This window comes from Mastigoproctus giganteus, chromosome 6 (genome assembly GCF_048544385.1).
Source record: "Mastigoproctus giganteus isolate SK-2022 chromosome 6, ASM4854438v1, whole genome shotgun sequence".
NCBI classification, from domain to species: Eukaryota; Metazoa; Arthropoda; class Arachnida; order Uropygi; family Thelyphonidae; genus Mastigoproctus; species Mastigoproctus giganteus.
The window spans coordinates 172,338,665-172,361,295 of record NC_143580.1 but is presented as its reverse complement, the minus strand read 5'-3'; the positions used below and the strand labels follow the sequence as shown (position 1 = coordinate 172,361,295).

The window sequence follows — 22,631 nt, the reverse complement described above, 5'->3', positions numbered from 1 at the left end:
TGCCTTTGATGTTTTGAGCAATACCTCAAATTCATCAAATTTATTTACGAAACTCCTAGCATTGGTGTACACGCAGGTATACATGCACCTGTTCCTATTCTTAGCTACCCTAACACAACCCATGTGTTTACTTGTAACGCAATGACTACCAGCAGTCTCTGAAATATCCTGCATCTTGTTTTTCAGACTTCTGCTCATTTGAATAGAAGCAGTGCAAGAATCACTTCCACCTCTGCCAGTGGCTACTGTTAATCTATTAGTCGTTGTATCCCCCCCAACTAGCAGTTTTCCGACCCACCTAACACTGCCTCGACAGCATCAGCAAAAATTCTTGCACCCTTTCTATTTAAGTGTATCCCATCCCTGTAGAAGCAATCTCTCCTGTTAACAAGTACAGTCCAGGCTGAAAAAAATTCTACCCCTTGAGCCTTGCACAATCCCTCCAGGGCCGAATTGATCGACAGGGCTCTCATCATATACTCCCTCCTATCGTGTCTGGGCAGAATTGCAGACACTTTCAAGTTCAACCCTAATTCACGGCTTTTTTTCAACAGTGACCTGTACTTGCTAAGTAATTCCGCCGGTCTCCTACTCTTAATATCATTAGTGCCAACGTGTACAACTATATCACCCTTTGTGCCCTTAAAAGATGATATCCGCTCTACAACGTCATCAACCTTTGCCCCTGGCAGACATACCCTTATCCTATTCCACCTATCCTTTTTACAATGTATGTTCCCCGTTTCCCTGACAATAGAGTCACCAACAACTACTAGTTCCTGTGGGACCAGTGCATTCTGCCTAGGGGGCTGCCCCTGTGTTGCCTGATGACCAAGTGCAAGCTCTGGCGTTGATGTGGGCAGCTGAGAGCTTGATGGGCCCCTCAATTTATTTCCTTCGAGGGCATCCACCCTCTCCTTCAAGGTCTCATAAAGGCCCATAACAACGCTGAGTATCGCCTGATTTCCTTGCACTCCTTACATCGTGCACACACAAAGACATCCCCCTTGGCAGTATCATGTCCCGTACCCGACTGCTCCGCAAACATCAAGCAAACAGTGCATTTTAATAGACTGTGATTCAGAGGGCAACTGCCCCCCTCAGTTCTCCCCTGAACCACAGCACTCCCATTAGCTTGAGCCTTTTGCATTGCTGCTCTGGTCAGAGTCATGATTCCAATTTAATTCAATAAAATTTAAAACAAAAATTAAATCCTTAAGTTATATCCCAAAACAGTTATGTTATATATATATATATATATATATATATATATATATATATATATATATATATATGTTTTTTTTTTTTTTTTTCTCGGTATCTAGTGTTCCCTTTATACAACTTCCGTATCACGTGTACCACTATAGTTATGTATTAATTATTTGTTACGATTAAGTCGTTATATATATTTATAGAGTTAAAAATACAATTTAATTGACAATAAAGTTTATCAAGATTAATAGATTTACTGATTAATTGACAATATTATATTATGCAGTATACTACACTAAGCTTATGCTATCGTGTAAAAATGGCGGGAAATCACGAACGGTATTTCTACGGACTCGTAAGTATTGATTAGCTTCGAAATCTCGCTATCTCAATTTAGACTAAACTAAGGATCCTGACTAGGTCTATAATCTACTTATAGAAGATAATTTGATATAACAATTGGTTAATAAATCGACTAAATTTGGTTAAAAGACCTCTCGTTCAATTTGTGACACGTGGATTTGATACCGTTACCGATACTAAGTAATATCTACGAAATCTCTGTCTAAGTTAAACTTTAAACTAAGTATCGTAACTAGGAATATAAAGCTACTCTAGAAAAAAGTTAATATGACAATTTAAACTAATAAAGCAGAAAATAAATCAGGAAAAACTTCTCTGTTTGAAGAGCTTTAAGGAGCAATGTCTGCACAGGCTAACCTCGCACCCAGAATTGCTGGAACAAACTTCCATCTGTCGTTGTGGAAGTTGATAGGTTAAATAAATTTAAGGAGGAGCTGGACAAATATTTAGAGGGGATTGTTTTGTAATTTTTTTTTTTTTTGCTGATGCTGCATACACTTGCTTTCTTGCATCACATGCCACTACTACTAGTACTATTTCACCCCTCCGTTCGTTCCAAATACCTGTCCAGCTTAGCCTTAAATTTATTTAGACTATCAACTTCCACAGCAAAAGATGGAAGTCTGTTCCATCACTCAACTGTCTGCTGGCTGAAGGCAAACTTTCGTACATTTATCCTACAACTGTCTTTCCTCAGTTTGAATTTATGCCCTCTCAGGTGATTATTCTGAGCAAGAGGAAGAAACCCATCAGAATTGAGTCTTTATTCAAGTCTTTATACACCTCAATCAGTTCACCTTGCAGGTGCCTAGTCTCCAAACACTGTAATTTGCAACATTTAACCCTTTATTCATAAGAGCAACCCTTTGTTCCATTCACTAATCTTGTTGCCCTTTTCTGTACTCGTTCCAACAACTCTACATCCTTCTTAAAATGAGGCCTCCAGACCTGTATACAGTACTCAAGGTGTGGTCTGACCATTGCCTTATACAAGGGGATAATCACCTCCTTATCCCTCCTGGAAAAATTCCTGTATATCATTGACAAGGCACTATGAGCTACTCTTGCAGACAGTGTGCACTGCTCAGAAAACTTCATATCTGCCTGCACAATTACCTCCAGGTTTTTTCTATGATATACAGGAACTTTGCTAGCAGAGATAAGGAAGTGATTATCCCATTGTATAAGGTAATGGTTAGGCGTATCTCAAGTATTGCATATAGGACTGGAGGCCTCATTTTGGGAAGGATGTAGATCTGTTGAAATGGGTGTAGAAAAGAGCAAAGAGATTATTGAGTGCAATAAAAGGGTGCTTTTACCAGAAAAGGCTTCAGGTCCTTTGAGAAGATCTGATTTAGGCATTCAGGGCTTTAAATGGACTGAGTAAATTCAATACTGATGGCATTGTGTCTCTTGTGTAGTCTGCACGCAGAGGCATCAGTTCAAATTGAAGGATTGTTGTAGGATGGATGTGAAAAGTTTCCTTCAAACAGCTGGTGGTTGATTGTAAGAACAAATTTCCATTTGGTGTTGTGGAAGTGGATAGTTTGAATAAATTTAACAAAAAAGGAGACTGTTAGTGGGGATGGACAGGTGATATGGAATGTTTTTTTTTTTTTTTTTGGTTGATGTGTAAGCTGTGTATGTTTGCATTCTGAAATTATTTTGCTACTAATAATACTAGTCTCTGCTCTTGTTTGCTTGTTATACTATACTGAAAGGCAGAAATTTTGAGTTAATTACTGTTTCATATCAAGGGGACATCAAAGAAAAACCTGTTTTGACTAATTTATATGATACCTGTGTTTCAGAATGACTAAAAATTAATGTAACCCAGTTGCTGAAACTGAAAAATTCAGCTGGCAGCCCAGAATTTATAGTGGGGGGATGGAAGTTTTATTATATTATTTTATTTTTCTTTATTTTATTATTCGCAATTTTGCAATTTTCTTCTTTACTTAACTAAATTTGAAATTCGCTGAACACCCTACTGACGTCTGTATCACCCCCACATACGCAAATCTGACTACAATTTTCTTGTGTAAAATGTAAACAATGTACACAAAAAAGACAATAGGATTAACAGAATTTAATTATATACATTTTTATCTATACTTTTTCTGTAAAAGAACTAGCACAACAGACAGATAATTTTTATTTTATATTTGCCTTTATACAGGTTACCCTTGTATAACACAATAGTTTGCTTCCTACAAAATCTCGTGTAATGAGAAACCGTGTTATATGGGACCAAGAACCAGTACAAAAAGGGGGGGAGGGTTACGTTCCAAAAGCTAACAAAAATACACTTTTTTTTTTTTTTAATAACTATCGAAAACTTAATTTTTATGCTAGTAATAACTTAATATTTTAACTTCATTTTTATAATAGTAGTAACTTAAATAGTAATAACTGAACAAATGTCTTACCATGCAAAATGTGATACTTTTATGTCAGATAATCTGCATTCCTTTAATTTTCTTCCTCTTCATTGCTGCTAAGCACAATCTCTTTTGCAGCGTCTAGATTTTGTGTACCTTCTGGATGCTTCGAAGTCACAATTTTTTATAGTCTTGAACAAGCACAGTTCACTAGCACAGAACCTAGCCTAGGGATCTCCCAACAAAATACAGTGGACCCCCTGCTTAGATATGAAGCACAAATTTAACTTTATTACCTTACTAATTAATAAAGTTAAATGATACTTGAAAATCAGAAGAATATTTTCCAATTAACAAATTAAAAATAAATTTATGCTTGAATTCAGAGCTTATTTAATATGTACTGTAATATGTATATACTAACTAATTGATATTTCTGCTCACTGACTTTTTTTTTTTATGTACAATTTAAAACAGTAAAAATTAATAACAAAGAACACGGCAGATACAAGTGAGATGTGGAGTAATGAGTTTCTGAAAACTTATTTATGTTTTTTATATGATTGAATATTTCATAGGAGAAGAAACACATTTCACCACAATAATGTGAAAACCCACAGAATTGTGGGTTTTCACATTATTGAATTTCACATTTCAGAATTGTTGGTATTATAGCAAATGCAAGATCAAGTTTACTTCCTGTTTAAAATTGATTACACTAACAGAAAAGACGAATAAACCAGAAACTGCAAATTGTTTTTATTGTTTAATGGTTGTGACCTCCAGAAATGTGCTTTGGAAAAATATCATGACGGTGATAACGACTAGCGAGTCAACAGCGAGGATTCACAAAAAGAAATGGAAACGTTGAAAATTACATCTAACATAATAGCAGGGTTTTTCCATCACAGAAGCTCAAAAATACTGTGTTATGTGAGATTTCCCACAATTCTCAAACCGTGTTAAAGCGAAACCATGTTATATAAGTACCATGTTGTGCAAGGATTGCCCCAATTCTCAAACTGTGTTGTAGAAGTACTGTGTTATACAGGAGTTACCTGTATAATAGTTGTCACCACCAGATCGACATCTTTGGGAATTTATTCCTTGAGCAATAAATTACAACATGTGGCAATAAAATTCCTGGGCTGGTGGTGTTGCGGTCAGTTTTGATAAGCTTCAAGATAAATTGAAGTGGTATGTGGTAGTTCACACTTTCTCCAAAGTTTGTTGCACAAAGGTTGTCCAGTAGGCTGACAGGTTGTAGGTAACAATCAGTTTCTTAGTAGCATTAATATTCTGTGTCACGATTTTACAATGGAGTAACAAACGATTATCAAATTTTCCTTTAAACTGGGAAAATCTGCAACAGAACTGTAGGAAATGTTAAAAACTGTTTATGGTGATGAATTGTTAAGTTGTGCCAGTGTGCTTGAATGGTATACGTTCAAAGACTGAATTGAGAATATTTGTGATGACCTAAGATCTGTGCAAAATTTGTGCCTCACTGATGAGGAGAAGCAATGAAGAGTGTTATCATTCAGACTTCATCCAGACTTATCAAGACAATCCTAATTTCCTCACTATTTTCACTGGAGATAAGTGTTGGCCGTTTGAGTATGACCCAGAGACGAAGGGTCACATGTAGCTTGCAATAGACTTCAAAATCATCATCAATGTCCAAAAAGTTTAATTTACAAAAGTCCAGGATCAATACGATGCTCGTGTTTTTTGACAAGTGGTGTGATTTACAAGGAATTTGTACCTGAAGGAGAGATAGTGAGTGCTACATTCTATGTGCAGGCACTTTAAAGTGTACTGAAACTCATTTCCTGCGTGAGGCTGTAACTTTGAGAAAAGGCAGCTGGTTCTTGTTGTACAACAATGCCCATTCACCCATTCCACACTTGTAAGATGTTTCTGATGAAACATGGCATTGTACAGGTCAACCATTCACCCTACTCTCCCGATCTAGGACTAATGGACTTCCTCTTTCCCAATTTGAAAACTTCCATCAAAGAAGAGATTTCAGAATGTTGAAGACATAAATAAAAAATATATAAATAAATAAAAAAAACATAACTACCGAACTGAGCATCATTCCTGTGGATGCATATTCTGACTCTTCATAAACTTTTAGAGTGTAATAAGTGCATTCAGTTAGGGAGTGATTACTCTGAATAAAAATAAAATTATTTTTGAGCCCCTTCACTTTTTGTTCTTTTTATTGCCACACCTCCTATGTTATTTTGTTTGGTTAATGCAAAGCTTGGTATAATCCCAGTTGAATAAAGTTTAATTTATTCCCAAACCAGGTTTCTGTTCCAGGAGAATTGTGCAGTGGCAGCAGATTAATTAAAGAAGCCATTATCTGTTTGGTGCAAAGCAGATGGCTGCACAAAACTGCACCCATTTGTGATTGGCAAATTTTCCAAGCCAAGATGGCTTAAAGTAGTTAATCTGACTTTAGGAATTTTTGTGAGAGTAAGGCCAATAGAAGTGGACTTGCAGTCAGAATTTTTTAGTCTTGGTTATTGGAAGTGTCCAGACAAATGGCTATAGAAAATAGGAATGTATTGATAACTCTGGATCATTGCACAGCATAATCTGTTGAGATAACATGAAAAACATATCTCTTAATAACACCAGTTTTATAGACTAATTTTATTATTGGAGTCTCCCATGGTTCAATGCTGGACCCATTGTTGTTTTCAATATTTGTTTATGCTATTGATGATGGTAACAGGCTTAATGTCTAAGTTTGCAGATGATACAAAGATTGGCACTGTGGTTAATGACAGTAATCAAGTTAAGCTACTGCAACAAGATCAAGAAAAATCAGGCCAGTGGACTGAGAAGTGGCAGTTGAAGTTTAACATTGACAAATGCTGGGATTACTGTACAGTAACTCCCCGACTTACGTAATACTTGACTTCGGAAATTCGACTTTACGTAAGTTTTTGCCGGCCGGTGCAAATTTAAAAAAATCGTGGAAACATATTTTGCATCCCGTAGGAATAAATGGAGATATCATGAAAATATTGTAATGTGAACCCAATAATATATATATATATATATATTTTTTTCTTGTAATTCATTCCAAGTCCTTGGAAATTGAAAATTTTGCTATATTACTAAACTATTTATCTCTCTAAAAGGTAATATTTATAATTGAAATTTCACTACCTTGCACTTTCTGTGGTTTATTGGGCTTTCTGTTAGTGCATCTAATTATAAACTGTAGTAAACTCGATCTTATTGCATTTGCGAATAACTGCAATTGTGTGGGTTTTTACGCTATTATGGTGAAATGTGTTCCCCTTCACTGAAATCTTCAATCATATAAAAACCAAATTTTCAGAAACTTCTCTTCATTCCTATTTACTTATTACAATGATGAAGGGAAAGCGATGAACAAAAAGTGCAAGTGGTGGTAGTGCCAGGAAACGAAACAAAATTGATTTAGAAATGAAGGTGAAAATGATTAAGAAGTATGAAGCAGGACAAAGTATGTCATCTATTGAAAGGGAATTAGGTCTCACTGCTTCAACATTGAATACTATTTTAAGGGACAGTGCACGTATAAAAGAACATGTTAAAGGATCAACACATTTAAGATCAACGGTGATCACAAAACAGCATTCAGGTACTATATCGAAGATGGAAAAGCTATTAATAATATGGATGGAAAATCAGATTCAGAAGCAAGTGCTCCGAGTCTTATGACCATTCAAGCAAAAGCAACAAGTATTTATAAAGATATTAAGAATAAGTACAGCGAACCCCAACCCAAGTTCGTGGCAAGCAACAGGTGGTTTAATAGGTTCAAGCATCGCGTTGGTTTTCGCAATGTTAAAGTATGCGGTGAAGTCGCCTGTGCCGATTCTGCAGCTGCAGAGAAATTGTGATGTATTGGAAAAAATTATTGATGAAGGTGGCTATTGAACGCAGCAAATTTTTAACGTTGACGAGACTGCTCTGTATTGGAAAAAAATGCCGGATCGAACATACATTGCCAAAGAGGAAAATACAATGCCAAGTTTCAAGGCATCAAGAGATAGGGCCACACTCTTGCTTGGGGCTAATGCAGCGGGGATTAGAGATTAAAACTACTGCTTGTGTACCATTCTGGAAATTCTCGTGCATTTAAGGGCTTCAATAAAGCCACCCTACCTGTGGATTTCTGATTGAACCAAAGAGAATGGATAACAATATCTCTCTTTGAGGATTGGTTTAAATGCTGCTTCATTCCCGAAGTTAAAAAATATTGTAAAGACAACAATGTTCCTTTCAAGATTTTGCTTCTATTAGATAATGCTCCTGGACAACTAATTAATTAAATTTATTGATCTTATTAATTTAAAATATCATGTCCCAGACTAGAGCAGCAAAGCAACGGGCACAAAGTGGCAGGAGTGCTGTGACTCGGGGGAGAACTGAGGGGGAGCAATTCTCCAACACATCACAACCTAAAAAAATGTGCAACTTGTGAAATGTTTGCCGAACTCTGGAACAGAACATGATCTAGCCAAGGAGGATGTCTTTGTGTGTGCCAGGTGCAGTGTACCTAGAAATTAGGCATCAACTTAGCGTTCTACTGGATGTCTATGAGAGCTTAAGGTGTGGGGTAGATGCTCTTGAAGAAATTAATATGAGGGGCCCCGTCAAGCTCTCAGTTGCCCAACTCAATGCCAGAGCTCATTCCTCGGCATCAGGTAACACAGGCAATCTCCAAGGCAGAATGCGCTGGTCCCAAAGGAACTAGTTATTGTTGGTGACTCAATTGTCAGGGAGACGGGGAATATATTGTGTAAAAAGGATAGATGGAACAGGACCGGGGTATGTCTGCCAGGGGCAAAAGTTGATGACGTTGTAAAGCATATATCATCTTTTAAGGGCACAAAAGGTGATATTGTTGTACATGTTGGCCCCAACGACGTTAAGAGTAGGAGATCTGCAGATTTACTTAACAAGTACAGGTCAATGTTGCAAAAAAGTCGCGAGTCAGGGTTAAATTTGAAAGTGTCTGCAATTCTGCCCAGACACGATAGGAGGGAATACATGATGAGAGCCTTGTCAATCAATTCGGCCCTGGAGGGAATGTGCAAGGCTCAATTGGTGGAATTTTTTTCAGCGTGGTCTGAGCTTGTTAACAGGAGAGACTGCTTCTACAGGGATGGGATACACTTAAATAGAAAGGGTGCAAGAATATTTGCTGATACTATCGAGGCAGTGTTAGGTGGGTCGGAAAACTGCCAGCTTGGGGGGGGGGGATTCACAGACTAAAAGTTTAAAAGTAGCCGCAGGCAGAGTTGAAGGTGATTCTTGCGCAACTTCTGTTAGAATAAGTAGCGACCTGGAGCGAGGGGTTTCAGGGATGGATGGCAGTCATCGTAAAATAGGTGGGTATATGGGATGTGTCAGGGTGAATTGGAATAGGTGCATGTATGCTTGCATGTACACCAATGCTAGAAGTATAGTAAATAAATTTGATGAATTTTAAGTGTTGGTCAAGACATCAAAGGCAGATATTGTTGGGAAATCAGAGACGTGGTGTCACACTGATATTAAGAATGTAGAATTGGAATTTCTGGAATACAATGTGTACAGAAAGGATAGACAGGATAGGAAGGGAGGAGGTATCATGCTGTTAATTAAGAAAAACATAAAATCAAAAGAAGTGCATCCAGTTGATATAGATGAACAGTGCACTGTTGAGTCAGTTTTGTGTGACATAAGCACTGCGAAAGCAAAAATAAAAGTAAAAATAAGTGTGTTATAGGCCTATTGACTCGAATGAGTACAATGAACAATTGTACAGAGAAATAGAGTGGGCTAGTAAATCAGATTGTCTTATAATGGAGGATTTTAACTTCCCAGGTATTGACTGGAACTTGTGGGTTGGTCACTCACACACGAGTAAGACTTTTGTGGATTTATTGGATGATTGTTTTCTGCAGCAGCATGTTTGAGAGGCAACCAGAGAGGGTAATACTCTTGATCTGGTTATCATCTGTGATCATTCCTGTATTCAGAATTTGGAGATAAAGAAACCACTAGGTGGCAGTGATCACAGAGTACTGATGTGGGATTTACCTAAAGATATAATTACCATCAGGGGTAAAGGAAAGGGTTTTTGCTTCCGTAAAGGTGAGTACAGTGGTCTCAAACAGTTTTTAAATTCTGTACAGTGGGATCAACAGATGATGTTACTAACAGTAAATTCTAAGTGGGAAGCATTCAAGGAATTAATTGTGGATGCTACTAAAAGTTTCATACCTATTAAGAAATATTGTTTAAGATTTAGGCCTAAATGGTTATCAAATGAACTAATGAAACTCGTGACAGAGAAGAAAAATGCATGGGATGCATATATATTATCAAGCGACTCAGAAGCCTATGGCAGATATAAGCTAGTCTGTAATCAGGTCACAAAGAGGTTAGGCAGGCGAAGGCGAATTACGACAAATCTTTGGCAAAAGATGCTAAGAAAAACAGCAAGGATTTCTTTACTTATATAAACTCTAAAAGGAAGGCGATGAATCTGATTTTTCCACTTGATATCAATGGTTCGACTGTTGATGATCCTGCCCAGATAGCAAACAAACTGAATGAGTATTTTGCATCTACATTCACACATGAGGAGTTATTAAGGTTTGAAAATGCAGAAAGTTATCAAATTGTAGCAGGATACTTAATGATTTTGTAATAACTGAGAGCAAAGTGGAGAAATTGTTGAAGTTAAACATAAGAAAGGCACCTGGGGTGGATGGGATCTATCCAGTTATATTAAAGGAGACGGCAAAGCAACTAAGCAAACCCTTAGCCATAATTATGAGAGCATCCTTGGACTCAGGGAGGTTCCCACGGACTGGAGATGTGCAAATGTATCCCCATTTCAAAAAGGGGGATCGAAGGGTGACACGAGTAATTACAGACCAGTTAGTTTATCTTCTGTTCTGGGTAAAATAATGGAGTCACTGGTTAAAGATGCATTGCAGGATCATCTAGACAAGACTGCAGTAATAATTCAGACACAGCATGGGTTTGTTAAGGAAAGTCTTGTCTGACCAATTTGATTGGATATTATGATGTGGTTACAAAGGAACTGGATGCAAAAAATAATTTTGATATCATATATTTGGATTTCAGGAAAGCTTTAGACACTGTTGCACATGGAAGACTATTGTACAAATTGGAGCAGAATGGTATTAAGGGTAAGTTGCTACAATGGATAAAAGGATGGTTGAGTGGGAGGAGACAGAGGGTGGTAATTAATGGGTGCTGCTCTTCGTAGACTAATGTTATTAGTGGAGTCCCACAGGGTTCTGTGTTGGGTCCTCTGTTGTTTTGTATATTTATCAATGATATTGATGAAGGTATATCAGGCTTAGTGTCGAAATTTGCAGATGATACAAAGGTTGGCAGGGTTGTTAATGACAGTAATGGCAGTGTGCTACTGCAACATGATCTAGAAAATTTGGACAGATTGCTAAGAAGTGGCAACTGAAGTTTAACCTTGACAAATGCAAAGTACTACATATGGGTAGAAGTAACCCCAGAGAAACATACCAACTGTGTGGTACTACACTTAAGGTGGTAGAAAATGAAAAAGACCTGGGAGTAATTGTGCAGTCAGATATGAAGTTTTCTGAGCAATGCAGACAGGCTGCCAGTGCAGGTCATGGGGTTTTGTCAGTTATATATAGGAATTTTGCTAGCAGGGAAAAGGAGGTGATTGTCTCTCTGTATAAGGCAATGGACAGGCCATGCCTTGAGTACTGCGTACAGGTCTGGAGGCCTCATTTTAGGAAGGATGTAGATTTGCTTGAACGTGTACAGAGAAGGGCAACAAGATTTGTGAGTGGAATGAAGGGATCCTCTTACCAAGAGAGGCTTAAGTTCTGCAAATTGCAGTGGGTGGAGACTAGGCACCTGCGCAGTGATCTGATTGAGGTGTATAAGGCCTTGAATGGGTTGAGCACGCTGAATTCTGATGGGATCCTTCCACTTGTTCAGATTACAAATCTAAGGGGCCATAAATTAAAATGAAGAAAAGACAGGTGTAGAATAGATGTGCGGAAAATTGCCTTTAACCAACAGGTGGTTAATTGCTGGAACAAACTTCCATCTGTCATGGAAGTTTGTTGTGATAGGTTAAATAAATTTAAAGAGGAACTGGACAGGCATTTGGAGGGAATGGTGTGATTTTTTTTTTTTTTTGGCCGATGCTTCATAAGCTCATACACTTGCTTTCTTGCATCACATTTCACTACTACTACTGAGATTCTGTCAGAAAAAGTACATGGGGTTTGGTAGACTGCAAGCGGAAATGGACATTGTTGAGATTGGAATTGAGACCACATGTATTTGTGAAATGAATTAGGAAGTGTTTGGGAGGTTTAGATCTTTTCGTGGATAAGCTTGCTCTATTAGTTTGACAATTCGTGGTGTATTCAATAGTAAGAAAAAGTGGGGGTGAGGACATGCTGTATGAAGTAATGAAATTTATGGAGACACATGGTAAGAATATACCCAGATCCTTGACATAACGTGGCCTTGACAGTGCCCACCATCTGCATACACATTACTCGGACTACGTCCAGTTACTATCTGGCAGAGTAGAGGTAGCAAGATTATACACTAGCTGATCTGGAAGCCTCCTAGAGAGTTACCAATAGGTTCGGTCTAGTGTACTAACTAGCGGCTGGCCTGTGAACACCGTTTTAGAGCTGTACCCTCGAAATGTAAGGAATATTGGATCTTGCCACGATGTTCATCATAACCTCAAAAGTCATCAATCATACTGCATGATGAAAGAGATAGGGAAGGGTTGACCGGAACTTGGCTCTATAGACTAAACATGGGTTCCACCACTTCAAGCCTCCAATAAGCAAATTGGTGGAACTGGTAACATAGAGGGGTGGCATTCCTCCATGTGGTGTGGATGCCACACCTCGACCCCTACTTACATTGGTTCGCACCTGGGTGGTCACCCATCATGTACTTGTGCATGGAGGTTATACTCAGGATTACTAACAGTCCCACCATCGTGAAGGTGCAAGCAGAGGATTTGGCTGTCACAGACCATCCGGACTTCACTGAAATTGGGTCCACTTGTTTTGAATGTCACCCGAATATCAGTTCCAACACCGTTTTAGACTCCCAGGTACCAAGTACAGCTTGTCTGGCATATCTAAGAGAATGTCTGTGACAACCTCAAGGACCTCCATGATTTTTCCTACTACTGAAGTTAGACTGGCCGGTCAGTAATTTCTCGTTACACTCCTAGAACCGCCTTTATGTTCCAGTTTACACCAATCCAATGGAATCTCTCCTGTCCAGTGATGCTCTCATAACTAGCCTTAATGGTTCAATGCACTCACTTGCCGCCTCCTTTAAGATTATAGGGTATATGCCATCAACCACAGGAGCCTTACTCGCCTGTAGGTGCAAAGGTTCTCATTAAATAATCATTTGAAATTTCAACATCATTAATTACATTTTTTTCAACTTGACTTTCATAATATCTCATTGACACAAGGGTTTTTTATGTAAATATCAATACAAAGTAACTGTTGAGTTCATCTGCAACTTCAGCTATGTTATCTAATACTGTCCCACATTCATTACATAAGGGTCCAGTCTGATTTGTCCTTCTGTTCTTTGCATTTATATATGAAGAATTCCTTAACTGCACTCGTTGCTTTCTGCCAGACTCAGTAAAGATACTATAATGAAAATTATACTTCGCTTAATAAAACGTCTTTCTCCTTCAGAAAATGAACATAATTCAACCATGGAAGACCAACATGGAACAGTACATCAGTGTTCCGCAAATTATTTCCAGAATAAGAAATTGCCTGACTCCAATGAGATTTTAAAAGATGAACTTGAGTTGGAAATTAATGAAATACTTTTAACTATTTTTGCTAAAAAAGTTCAAAGCCTATAAAATATGGACCGAGATCGTCTACAATTATCTCAGTACAATAGTACCAGAATAGAAACTGAAAGGGCGTTTTCTGCCACTAATCAAATATGTACCAAAATTAGATCCATTTTAAACGTTCATACTGTTGATTACTTATGTTTCTTAAGAGCTCACTTTATTCGGAGAGATGTTGCGAATGCTTAAACATGACTAAACTTTGCAGTAACAATATGTATTTTTGTTTTTAGAATAACTATATTTTAATGCTTTTTTTCAGAATATTTACTATTGCAATAAAAGTTTATTTAAAACATGAATAATTCAAGTAATTACAGTACTTGTTTTTTTTTTTACTTTATTGAGCCCAATTGTCATCAAAATTTATTGAGAAAAATGTTTGTTTTTGGAATACCAGTATTAATACCGGTATCCCTGTTTCATAAATTTCATAAATACCGGTATTAAGATTTTGACTGGTATTGTAAGCCCAAATCAGGGCGTTATTTCGAATTTAAAAACATACTATTTACGCACAAAATTTGCTCAGGCACTGTCTGCAGTAGACGATGAGAAAAATTTTATGTTAAGAGACTTTTGGAAATCTTACAATATTTACCACACCACCTTAAACATTAATAAGGCCTAGCCGGAAATTACTAAAAGTTGTTTAAATGGCACATGGAAGAAAATATGCCCATGGCACGTAAAAGGTTTCAAAGGATTTGAAAAATACAAATCATACGAAGAGGTTACATATAAGATTGTAAAGGTTGCAGAGCTACTTCAGATGTGCCACCTCCGTAGCCAAGTGGAAAGGAGCAGCAGTGCGTAGCACATGCTTCTTGATTAGACCGGGGTTCGAGCCCATCACCACCAAATACGGAGGATGCGGAAAGGTCAGGGAATGACCACCGCATATGCCGTAGCAATATGGCCTTAGTTGCTAATGCTCTTAAAAACCAAATAACAAACAATAACACAACAAACTTCAGATGTGGAGGAGTTAAGAGAAGGAAGAAAATGCTGAGTCAGTTTTGTGTGACATAAGCATTGGGAGATCAAAATTGAGAGTAGAAGTGTGTTATAGGCATAATGACTCTGATCAATATAATAAGAAACTGTACAAGGAAATAGAGTGGGCCAGCAAATCAGAGAGTCTTATAATGGGAGATTTTAATTTCCCGGATATTGACTGGAATTTGTGGATTGGTCACTCACACACTAGCAAGGCTTTTGTGGATTTATTGAATGACTGTTTTCTACAGCAACATGTTCGAGAGGCAACCAGAGGGAATAATACTCTTGATCTGATTATCAGTAGTGATTCGTCATGCATTAAGCATCTGCAGATAAAGGAACCACTGGGCGACAGTGATTACAATGTATTGATGTGGGAATTATTTATAGATGTAACTACCATCAAGGCTAAAGGGAAGGGATTTTGCTTTCGTAAAGGTGACCACAGAGGTCTCAGACAGTTTTTAAATTCTGTACAGTGGGATCAACTGATGATGTTACCAACAGTGAATTCTAAATGGGAAGCCTTCAGAGACTTAATTTTGGAGGCTACTAGGCTTTTCATTCCAACTAAGAAATACTGTTCAAGGTTTAGGCCTAAATGGATGTCAGATGAATTAATGAGGCTAGTGGCAGAGAAGAAGAATGTATGGGATGCATATAAAGTATCAGGCGGCACAAAAGCCTATGGCAGGTATAAACTAGTCTGTAATCAAGTCACAAAGAAGGTGAGGCAGGCAAAGGCAGATTATGAGAAATCTTTGGCAAAGGATGCAAAGAAAAACAGCAAGGAGTTCTTTACTTATGTAAACTCCAGAAGGAAAGGGATGAATCATATTGGACCACTTAGCATGGATGGGTTGACTATTGATGATCATGCTTAGGTAGCTTATAAACTGAATGAGTATTTTGCCTCTACATTCACACATGAGAAGTTATTCAGTGAGGGGAATGCCAGAAGTTTATCAAACTCTAACAGGGAGCTAAGTGATTTTGTAATAACTGGGAGCAAAGTGGAGGAGAAATTGTTGAAGTTAAACATAAGGAAGGCACCTGGGGTGGACAGGATCTATCCAGTTATATTAAAGGAGGCAACAAAGGATGTAAGCAAACCCTTAGCCATAATTATGAAAGCTTCCTTGGACTCGGGGGAAGTCGCCCATGGACTGGAGGTGTGTAAATGTATTACCAATTCACAAAGGGGGTTCAAAAGGTGACACAAGTAACTATAAACCTGTTAGTTTAACTTGTGTTCCAGGGAAAATGGAGTCACTGGTTAAAGAAGCTTTGCAGGATCATCTAGACAAGACTGCAGTAATATTAGCATTAGCATTAGCATTATTAGAGGCATTTGATGCAAGAAAGCAAGCTTATGCAGCATCAGCCAAAAAAAAAAAAAAAAAACACCACTTCCACTTCACCCCTCTGTTCGTTCAAAATACCTGTCCAGCTGAGCCTTAAACTTATTTAGGCTATCAACCTCCACCACAAGGGATGGAAGTCTGTTCCACCAACCAACCACCCGCTGGCTAAAGGCAAATTTCCGCACGTCTATCCTACATCTGTCTTTCCTCAATTTGAATTTATGCCCTCTCAGGTGATTATTCTGAGCTAGAGGAAGAATCCCATCAGCATTGAGCATGCTTAAACCATTCAAGGCTTTATACACCTCTATCAGATCACCTCGCTGGTGCCTAGTCTCCAGACACTGTAATTTGCAAAACTTAAGCCTTTCTTTGTAAGAGCACCCCTTTGTTCCATTCACTAATCTTGTTGCCCTTCTGTGTACTCGTTCCAGCAGCTCTACATCCTTCTTGAAATGAGGCCTCCAGACCTGTATACAGTACTCTAGGTGTGGCCTGACCATCGCCTTATACAATGGAATAATCACCTCCTTATCCCTGCTGGAAAAATTCCTGTATATCATTGACAATACTCCATGAGCTACTCTTGCAGCCCGTCTGCACTGCTCAGAGAACTTCATATCTGCCTGCACAACCACCCCCAAGTCCCTTTCATTCTCTACCACTGTCAGTGTTGTACCACAGAGTTGATACGTTGCTCTGGGGTTGCTGTTTCCCATGTGTAGTACTTTACATTTATCAATGTTAAACTTCATTTGCCACCTCTCAGCCCATCTGCTCAACCTTTCCAGATCCTGTTGCAGCAGCATAGTGTCAGTAGTGTCCTTGACAACCCTGCCAACCTTTGTATCGTCTGCAAACTTGGACATTAATCCCGATATACCATCATCAATATCATTTATAAATACAGAAAACAATAATGGACCCAACACTGAGCCCTGAGGGACTCCACTAATAACATCAGTCCATGATGAGCAGTGTCCATTGATTACCACTCTCTGTCTTCTCCCCCTCAACCACCCCTTTATCCATAGCAGCAATTTGCCTCCAATGTCACACTGCTCCAATTTGTGTAGCAGTCTTCCATGTGCAACAGTATCAAAAGCCTTTCTAAGATCCAAGTATATAATATCAAAGTTATTCCCTGCATCCAGTTCTTTTGTGACTGCATCATAGTATCCAATCAAGTTGGTCAGGCAAGACTTCCCCTTAACAAAACCATGCTGTGTCTGAGCTATAACTGAAGTCTTGTCTAAATGATCCTGCAGTGCTTCTTTAACCAGTGCCTCCATTAATTTTCCTGGAACAGAAGTTAAGCTCACAGGTCTATAATTACTTGTGTCAGCCTTTGATCCTCCTTTGTGAATTGGGGTCACATTTGCACATTTCCAGTCTATGGGTACCTCCCCAAGTTATATAGTTCAAGACAGCATGGGTTTATTAAAGAGAGGTCTTGTCTGACCAATTTGATTGGATACTATGATGTGGCCACAAGGTGCCTCCGTAGCCAGGTGGGCAGGAGCAGCAGTGCGTAGCACACGCTTTCTGATTAGACCGGGGTTTGAGCCCGTGACCACCAAATACGGAGGATGCGGAAAGGTCAGGGAAAGGGTTGGCGTCAGGAAGCGCATCCAGCCGTAAAAAGATTTCATGCCAAAACAGTAAAAACGCTGACCTCATATATAATGGGAAAAAGGCGAGGACAAAAAAAAAAAAACTATGATGTGGCCACAAAGGAACTGAATGTCAAAAATAATTTTAATATCGTATACTTGATTTTCAGGAAAGCTTTTGATACTGTTGCACATGGAAGACTTTTGTACAAAGTGGAGAGGCATTAAGGGTAATTTGCTACAATGGATAAATGAATGGTTGAGTGGGAGACGACAGAGAGTGGTAATCAGTGGATACTGCTATTCATGTACAAATGTTATTAGTGGAGTTCCCCAGGGTTCGGTGCTGGGCCCATTGTTGTTTTTTGTATTCATCAGTGGTATTGATGAGGGTATATCTGGATTAATGTCCAAGTTTGAAGATGATACAAAGGTTGGCAGGGTTGTTAGCGACAGTAAAGACAGAATGCTACTCCAACTGCATCTAGATAAGTTGGGCAGATGGGCTGAGAAGTGGCAGCTGAAGTTTAACACTGAAAAATGCAAAGTACTGCATATGGGTAGCAATAACCGAAGAGAAATGTACCAACTCTCTGGTATTACACTCAGAGAAGTGGAAAGTGAAAAAGACTTGGCGATAATTGTGCAGTCACATATGAAGTTTGTTGAGCAGTGCAGACAGGTGCCAGGGCAGGTCATGGAGTCTTGTCAATGATATATAGGAATTTTGCTAGCAGGGGCAGGGTGGTGATTATCCCGTTGTATAAGGCAATGGTCAGAACACACCTAGAGTACTCTGGAGGCCTCATTTCAGGAAGGATGTAGAGTTTGCTAGAACGAGCACAAAGAAGGGCAACAAGATTAGTGAGGGGAACAAAGGGGTGCTCTTACCAAGAAAGGCTTAAGTTCTGAAAATTAGCGCCCAGAGAGTAGGCACCTACGAGGTGATCTGCTTGAGGCATATAAGGCCTTGAATTGGGTTGAGCAAGCTTGAATGCTGATGATATTCTTCCTCTTGCTCAGATTAAGAACCTGAGGGGGTATGGATTTAAATTGAGGAAAGACAGTTGTAGAATGGATGTTTGCCTTTAACCAGCGGGTGGTTGATTGGTGGAACAGACCCATCTTTTGTTGTGGAAGTTGATAGCCTAAATAAATTTAAGGCCGAGCTGGTTAGGGGTAAAATGGGAGTGGTTTTTTTTTTTTGGCTGATGCTGCGTAGGCTTGCTTTCTTGCATTGTATGCCTCTACTAATGCTAATAAGTGCCAGAAAATTTAAACATTGCATATATTTCAGCTTATGTATATAAATAAAAAAAATCAAAGAACATTTATGTATATTCGATACTATTAGTTATTATTATTATTAGCCATATGGTGCAAGGAAGCCTGAAGCTTAATGCTGCTCAATAACCAAGAAAGAGAAGAATGATTTTATGTCCAGCTCGGAGCCTGGGTTTGCCAAGCCCATATTCACCAGATATGAGCCCCTGAGGTTAAGTTATTTCTGTTTTCAGGTTTATTTCAAAATTTAATTTATTTTGAATTTGGCACACTTCCCACAGTGTGGCATATCTCTTGAATATCAGGTTTCATGTTCTCATTTTTACTCTGTGAAAACAATAATAAATCTTTCAAATAGGGTAAGACTAGATATTTATTGAATGAGTGGGAGAATCAAAATATGCAACTTGAAACTATAAACAAACGGAGCATTGGCCTTGTCCAGTAGCATTCCATTTTCAAATAAAAAACCAAATACCTGACATGATGGTGGCAGGTCACCTGACAGTTTCTCATATGAAGTTCCTGTACAAAGAGTAAAAGAAATCACTTCGGAAACTGTTGCAGTAAAAATTGTGACTGTATTTAGGAAAGTAGAAAAAATTTCAGATTTTTAATTGTTGATGAATGGTTAGTGTGGGAATGTTATTTTTGAGGAAGCCTATTAAAAAATAACAAAAATATTTTTGTTATTTTTTAATAGGTGACTCACCACCACTGCAAGGTTAAGTATAAGCTAATGTGTGTGTTTTGAGCAAGTGGAGAGTCTTGTCAAGGTGGCTGCTAGATAGTGAATGGGGAAGAAAAAACCAGAGCTCATCAAAGAAATATGAAGAACTAAACATGAATAAAATGTGGATTTGTTTTTAATAAGAGTTAAGTTATTATTACTCACTTGGTAATAATGCAAATAACACATTACAGTTGTAGAAGTAGGATTTTTTTGTATACATAGAAAAATTATTATTGTCATCTAGTTTAAATATGTATGGCCAATGAACAGTAGTTGAATTAAAGCCAGTCTTAATCAAAAAAGAAATGCATAGTAAAGTGAGAGTGAAAGTTGAAATCCATTCTGAATTGATGAGTATTTTACAGTTGTAGGTAAATAGGGCAATTTATAGAATGAATTGTCTTATGCTATTGTTAATAGTGACCTGTGTCTGACATCGCTGCATTCAGGAATAGTATGCTTGAATACATTATTCATTTAAAACTCAAAGGCACTGCAGTGACTACTTTCAGAGTTATTGGCTTCTCATCAGATATCGGGTAACTTATTGTTTTCAGTAGGAAATTTTTATTCCGCACCCCACTTTGCTGTTTGTTTAAACAATATATTATTTACTGTAGCCGACCGGGCTAGCCGGGTGGGTAAAGTACCTGCCTGGCAACCCAAAGGTCGCGGGTTTGATTCCCGCCTCGGGCTTGGATCAAAGTACTGCAAAAACCTTGGGAGGTGCATTATGGCCACAGAAGCCTATGCGCCAACAACTACCAAAAAAAAAAAAAAAAAAAAACTATTGTTGTTGTTATTTGGTTTTTAGGAGCATTAGCAACTAAGGCCATATTGCTCCTGGGATATGTGGTGGACATTCCCTAACCTTTCCACATCCTCCGTGCTTGGTGGTCACAGGCTCGAACCCTGGCCTAATTAAGAAGCGTGTGCTACGCATGCTTCTCATGCCCACCTGGCTACGGAGATGCCATATTATTATTATTATTTACTGTTCATTCAATATAAGGGTACTAATTAAGGCTGCTTGCTATCTGATGAGGAGCCAATATCCCCAGAACTGATTGCAGTGGTGCCTATAATGAAAAACAAATTTGCCTATTTTGGTAATGTTATTCATTGAAAAACAGTATTAGTAATTTTAAGTTGGGATTGTGGTTAGTGATTGCCATATTTAAAGTAAACGTAAACTGAAGTCTGTTGCTGGAGGGAACAAAGTGACTTCAAGATAGTGAGTTAAATATACAAGATAGAGAAGCATTTATTATTAGATTTTTTTAACATCTGCATGAAATATGATCCCATTTCTTTACTAAAACTTTTGACATTTGATTAATTGGGGTGCGAGACTAAATATTTGGTTAAAAAATTAATGCAAATGGCTGAAAATGTTTGCAAGCAATAATTCTTCTTTTTTCTTAATACTGAATTTATTTTATTTTTTGTAGGTTATATTTCAGTAAGAAATGAGTGCTGACCTTGAAGATATTTTTGATCAGGAAGCTGATTTGAGTCACTTGGATGAGCTTTCATGGAATAAATTAAAAGAAGCAAGACTAAAGGTATGTATTAGAGAAAAAAAAACATTTGTATTTTCCAAGAAATAGCATAGCAAGTACTATGCTTATAAATGATTCTAGAACTAGGGACCATAATTTCAAGTTACTGGGGGAAGATGTTTAGACTGGATTGCAGGAAGTTTTATCTTAGCCAGTTAGTTATAAATTACTGGAATAGGTTACCTACACGGGTGGTAGAGGCTGACAGTTTGGGAAAATTCAGGGGTCATCTGGATGATTACCTATGGGAGGAGGGAAATGCATAGGTTGTCATTTTCTTTTCTCTTATTAATTATTTATTTTTTTTTTAATTTTCTTCTTATTGTTATTTTATTTTATTTTTATTTTTTTATTTTTTGGCTGAAGCAGCATAAACCCTAGACTTCCTTGCAACATGTGGTCATTGCTAATACTAATACTATTTTTCAGATTTGTTTTATTAATATTCCCTTGCCTGTTTAGATAATGAACAATTTATATTACCAAGCTATTACAGCTATGAAACCATTTATTTAGTGAGTTTGGGATAAGACAATCCAGTTTGCAGAATTTTTCAAACAATATTTTAACCTTGTAATGTACCATCAGCCTGCTGCACTTTCTGGAAATCATTGAGACAGAATACTATTCTCCAAAGCTGTGCAAGTGAAACATACTACTTATGAGAATGTAAAAGAGCTATATTAGCATTACCATTAGTAGAGGCATACGATGCAAGAAAGCAAGCTTATGCAGCATCAGCCAAAAAAAAAACACCCACTCCCATTTCACCCCTCCGTTCGTTCCAAATACCTGTCCAGCTCAGCCTTAAATTTATTTAGGCTATCAACTTCCACAACAAAAGATGGAAGTCTGTTCCATCAATCAACTGCCTGCTGGCTAAAGGCAAACTTTCGTACATCTATCGTACAACTGTCTTTCCTCAATTTGAATTTATGACCTCTCAGGTGATTATTCTGAGCAAGAGGAAGAATCCCATCAGCATTGAGCATGATCAAACCATTCAAGGCTTTATACACCTCGCAGGTGCCTAGTCTCCAGACACTGTAATCTGCAAAACTTAAGCTTTTCTTCATAAGAGCAACCCTTTGTTCTATTCACCAATCTTGTTGCCCTTCTCTGTACTTGAGAGGCAACCAGAGGGAATAATACTCTTGATTTGATTATC

General features: G+C 38.0%; 1 protein-coding gene across 1 annotated transcript in view; it reads left to right on the top strand.

The window, feature by feature from the left end:
- Positions 1 to 22,631, top strand: part of LOC150084749 (uncharacterized) — a 60,847-nt gene that overhangs the window by 8,823 nt on the left and 29,393 nt on the right. The window contains exon 2 of the mRNA XM_090376345.1: positions 21,353 to 21,466. Coding sequence (XP_090232471.1) covers positions 21,371 to 21,466 — 96 coding nt within the window. The 5' untranslated portion in view covers positions 21,353 to 21,370. The remainder of the gene's footprint in view (positions 1 to 21,352; positions 21,467 to 22,631) is intronic.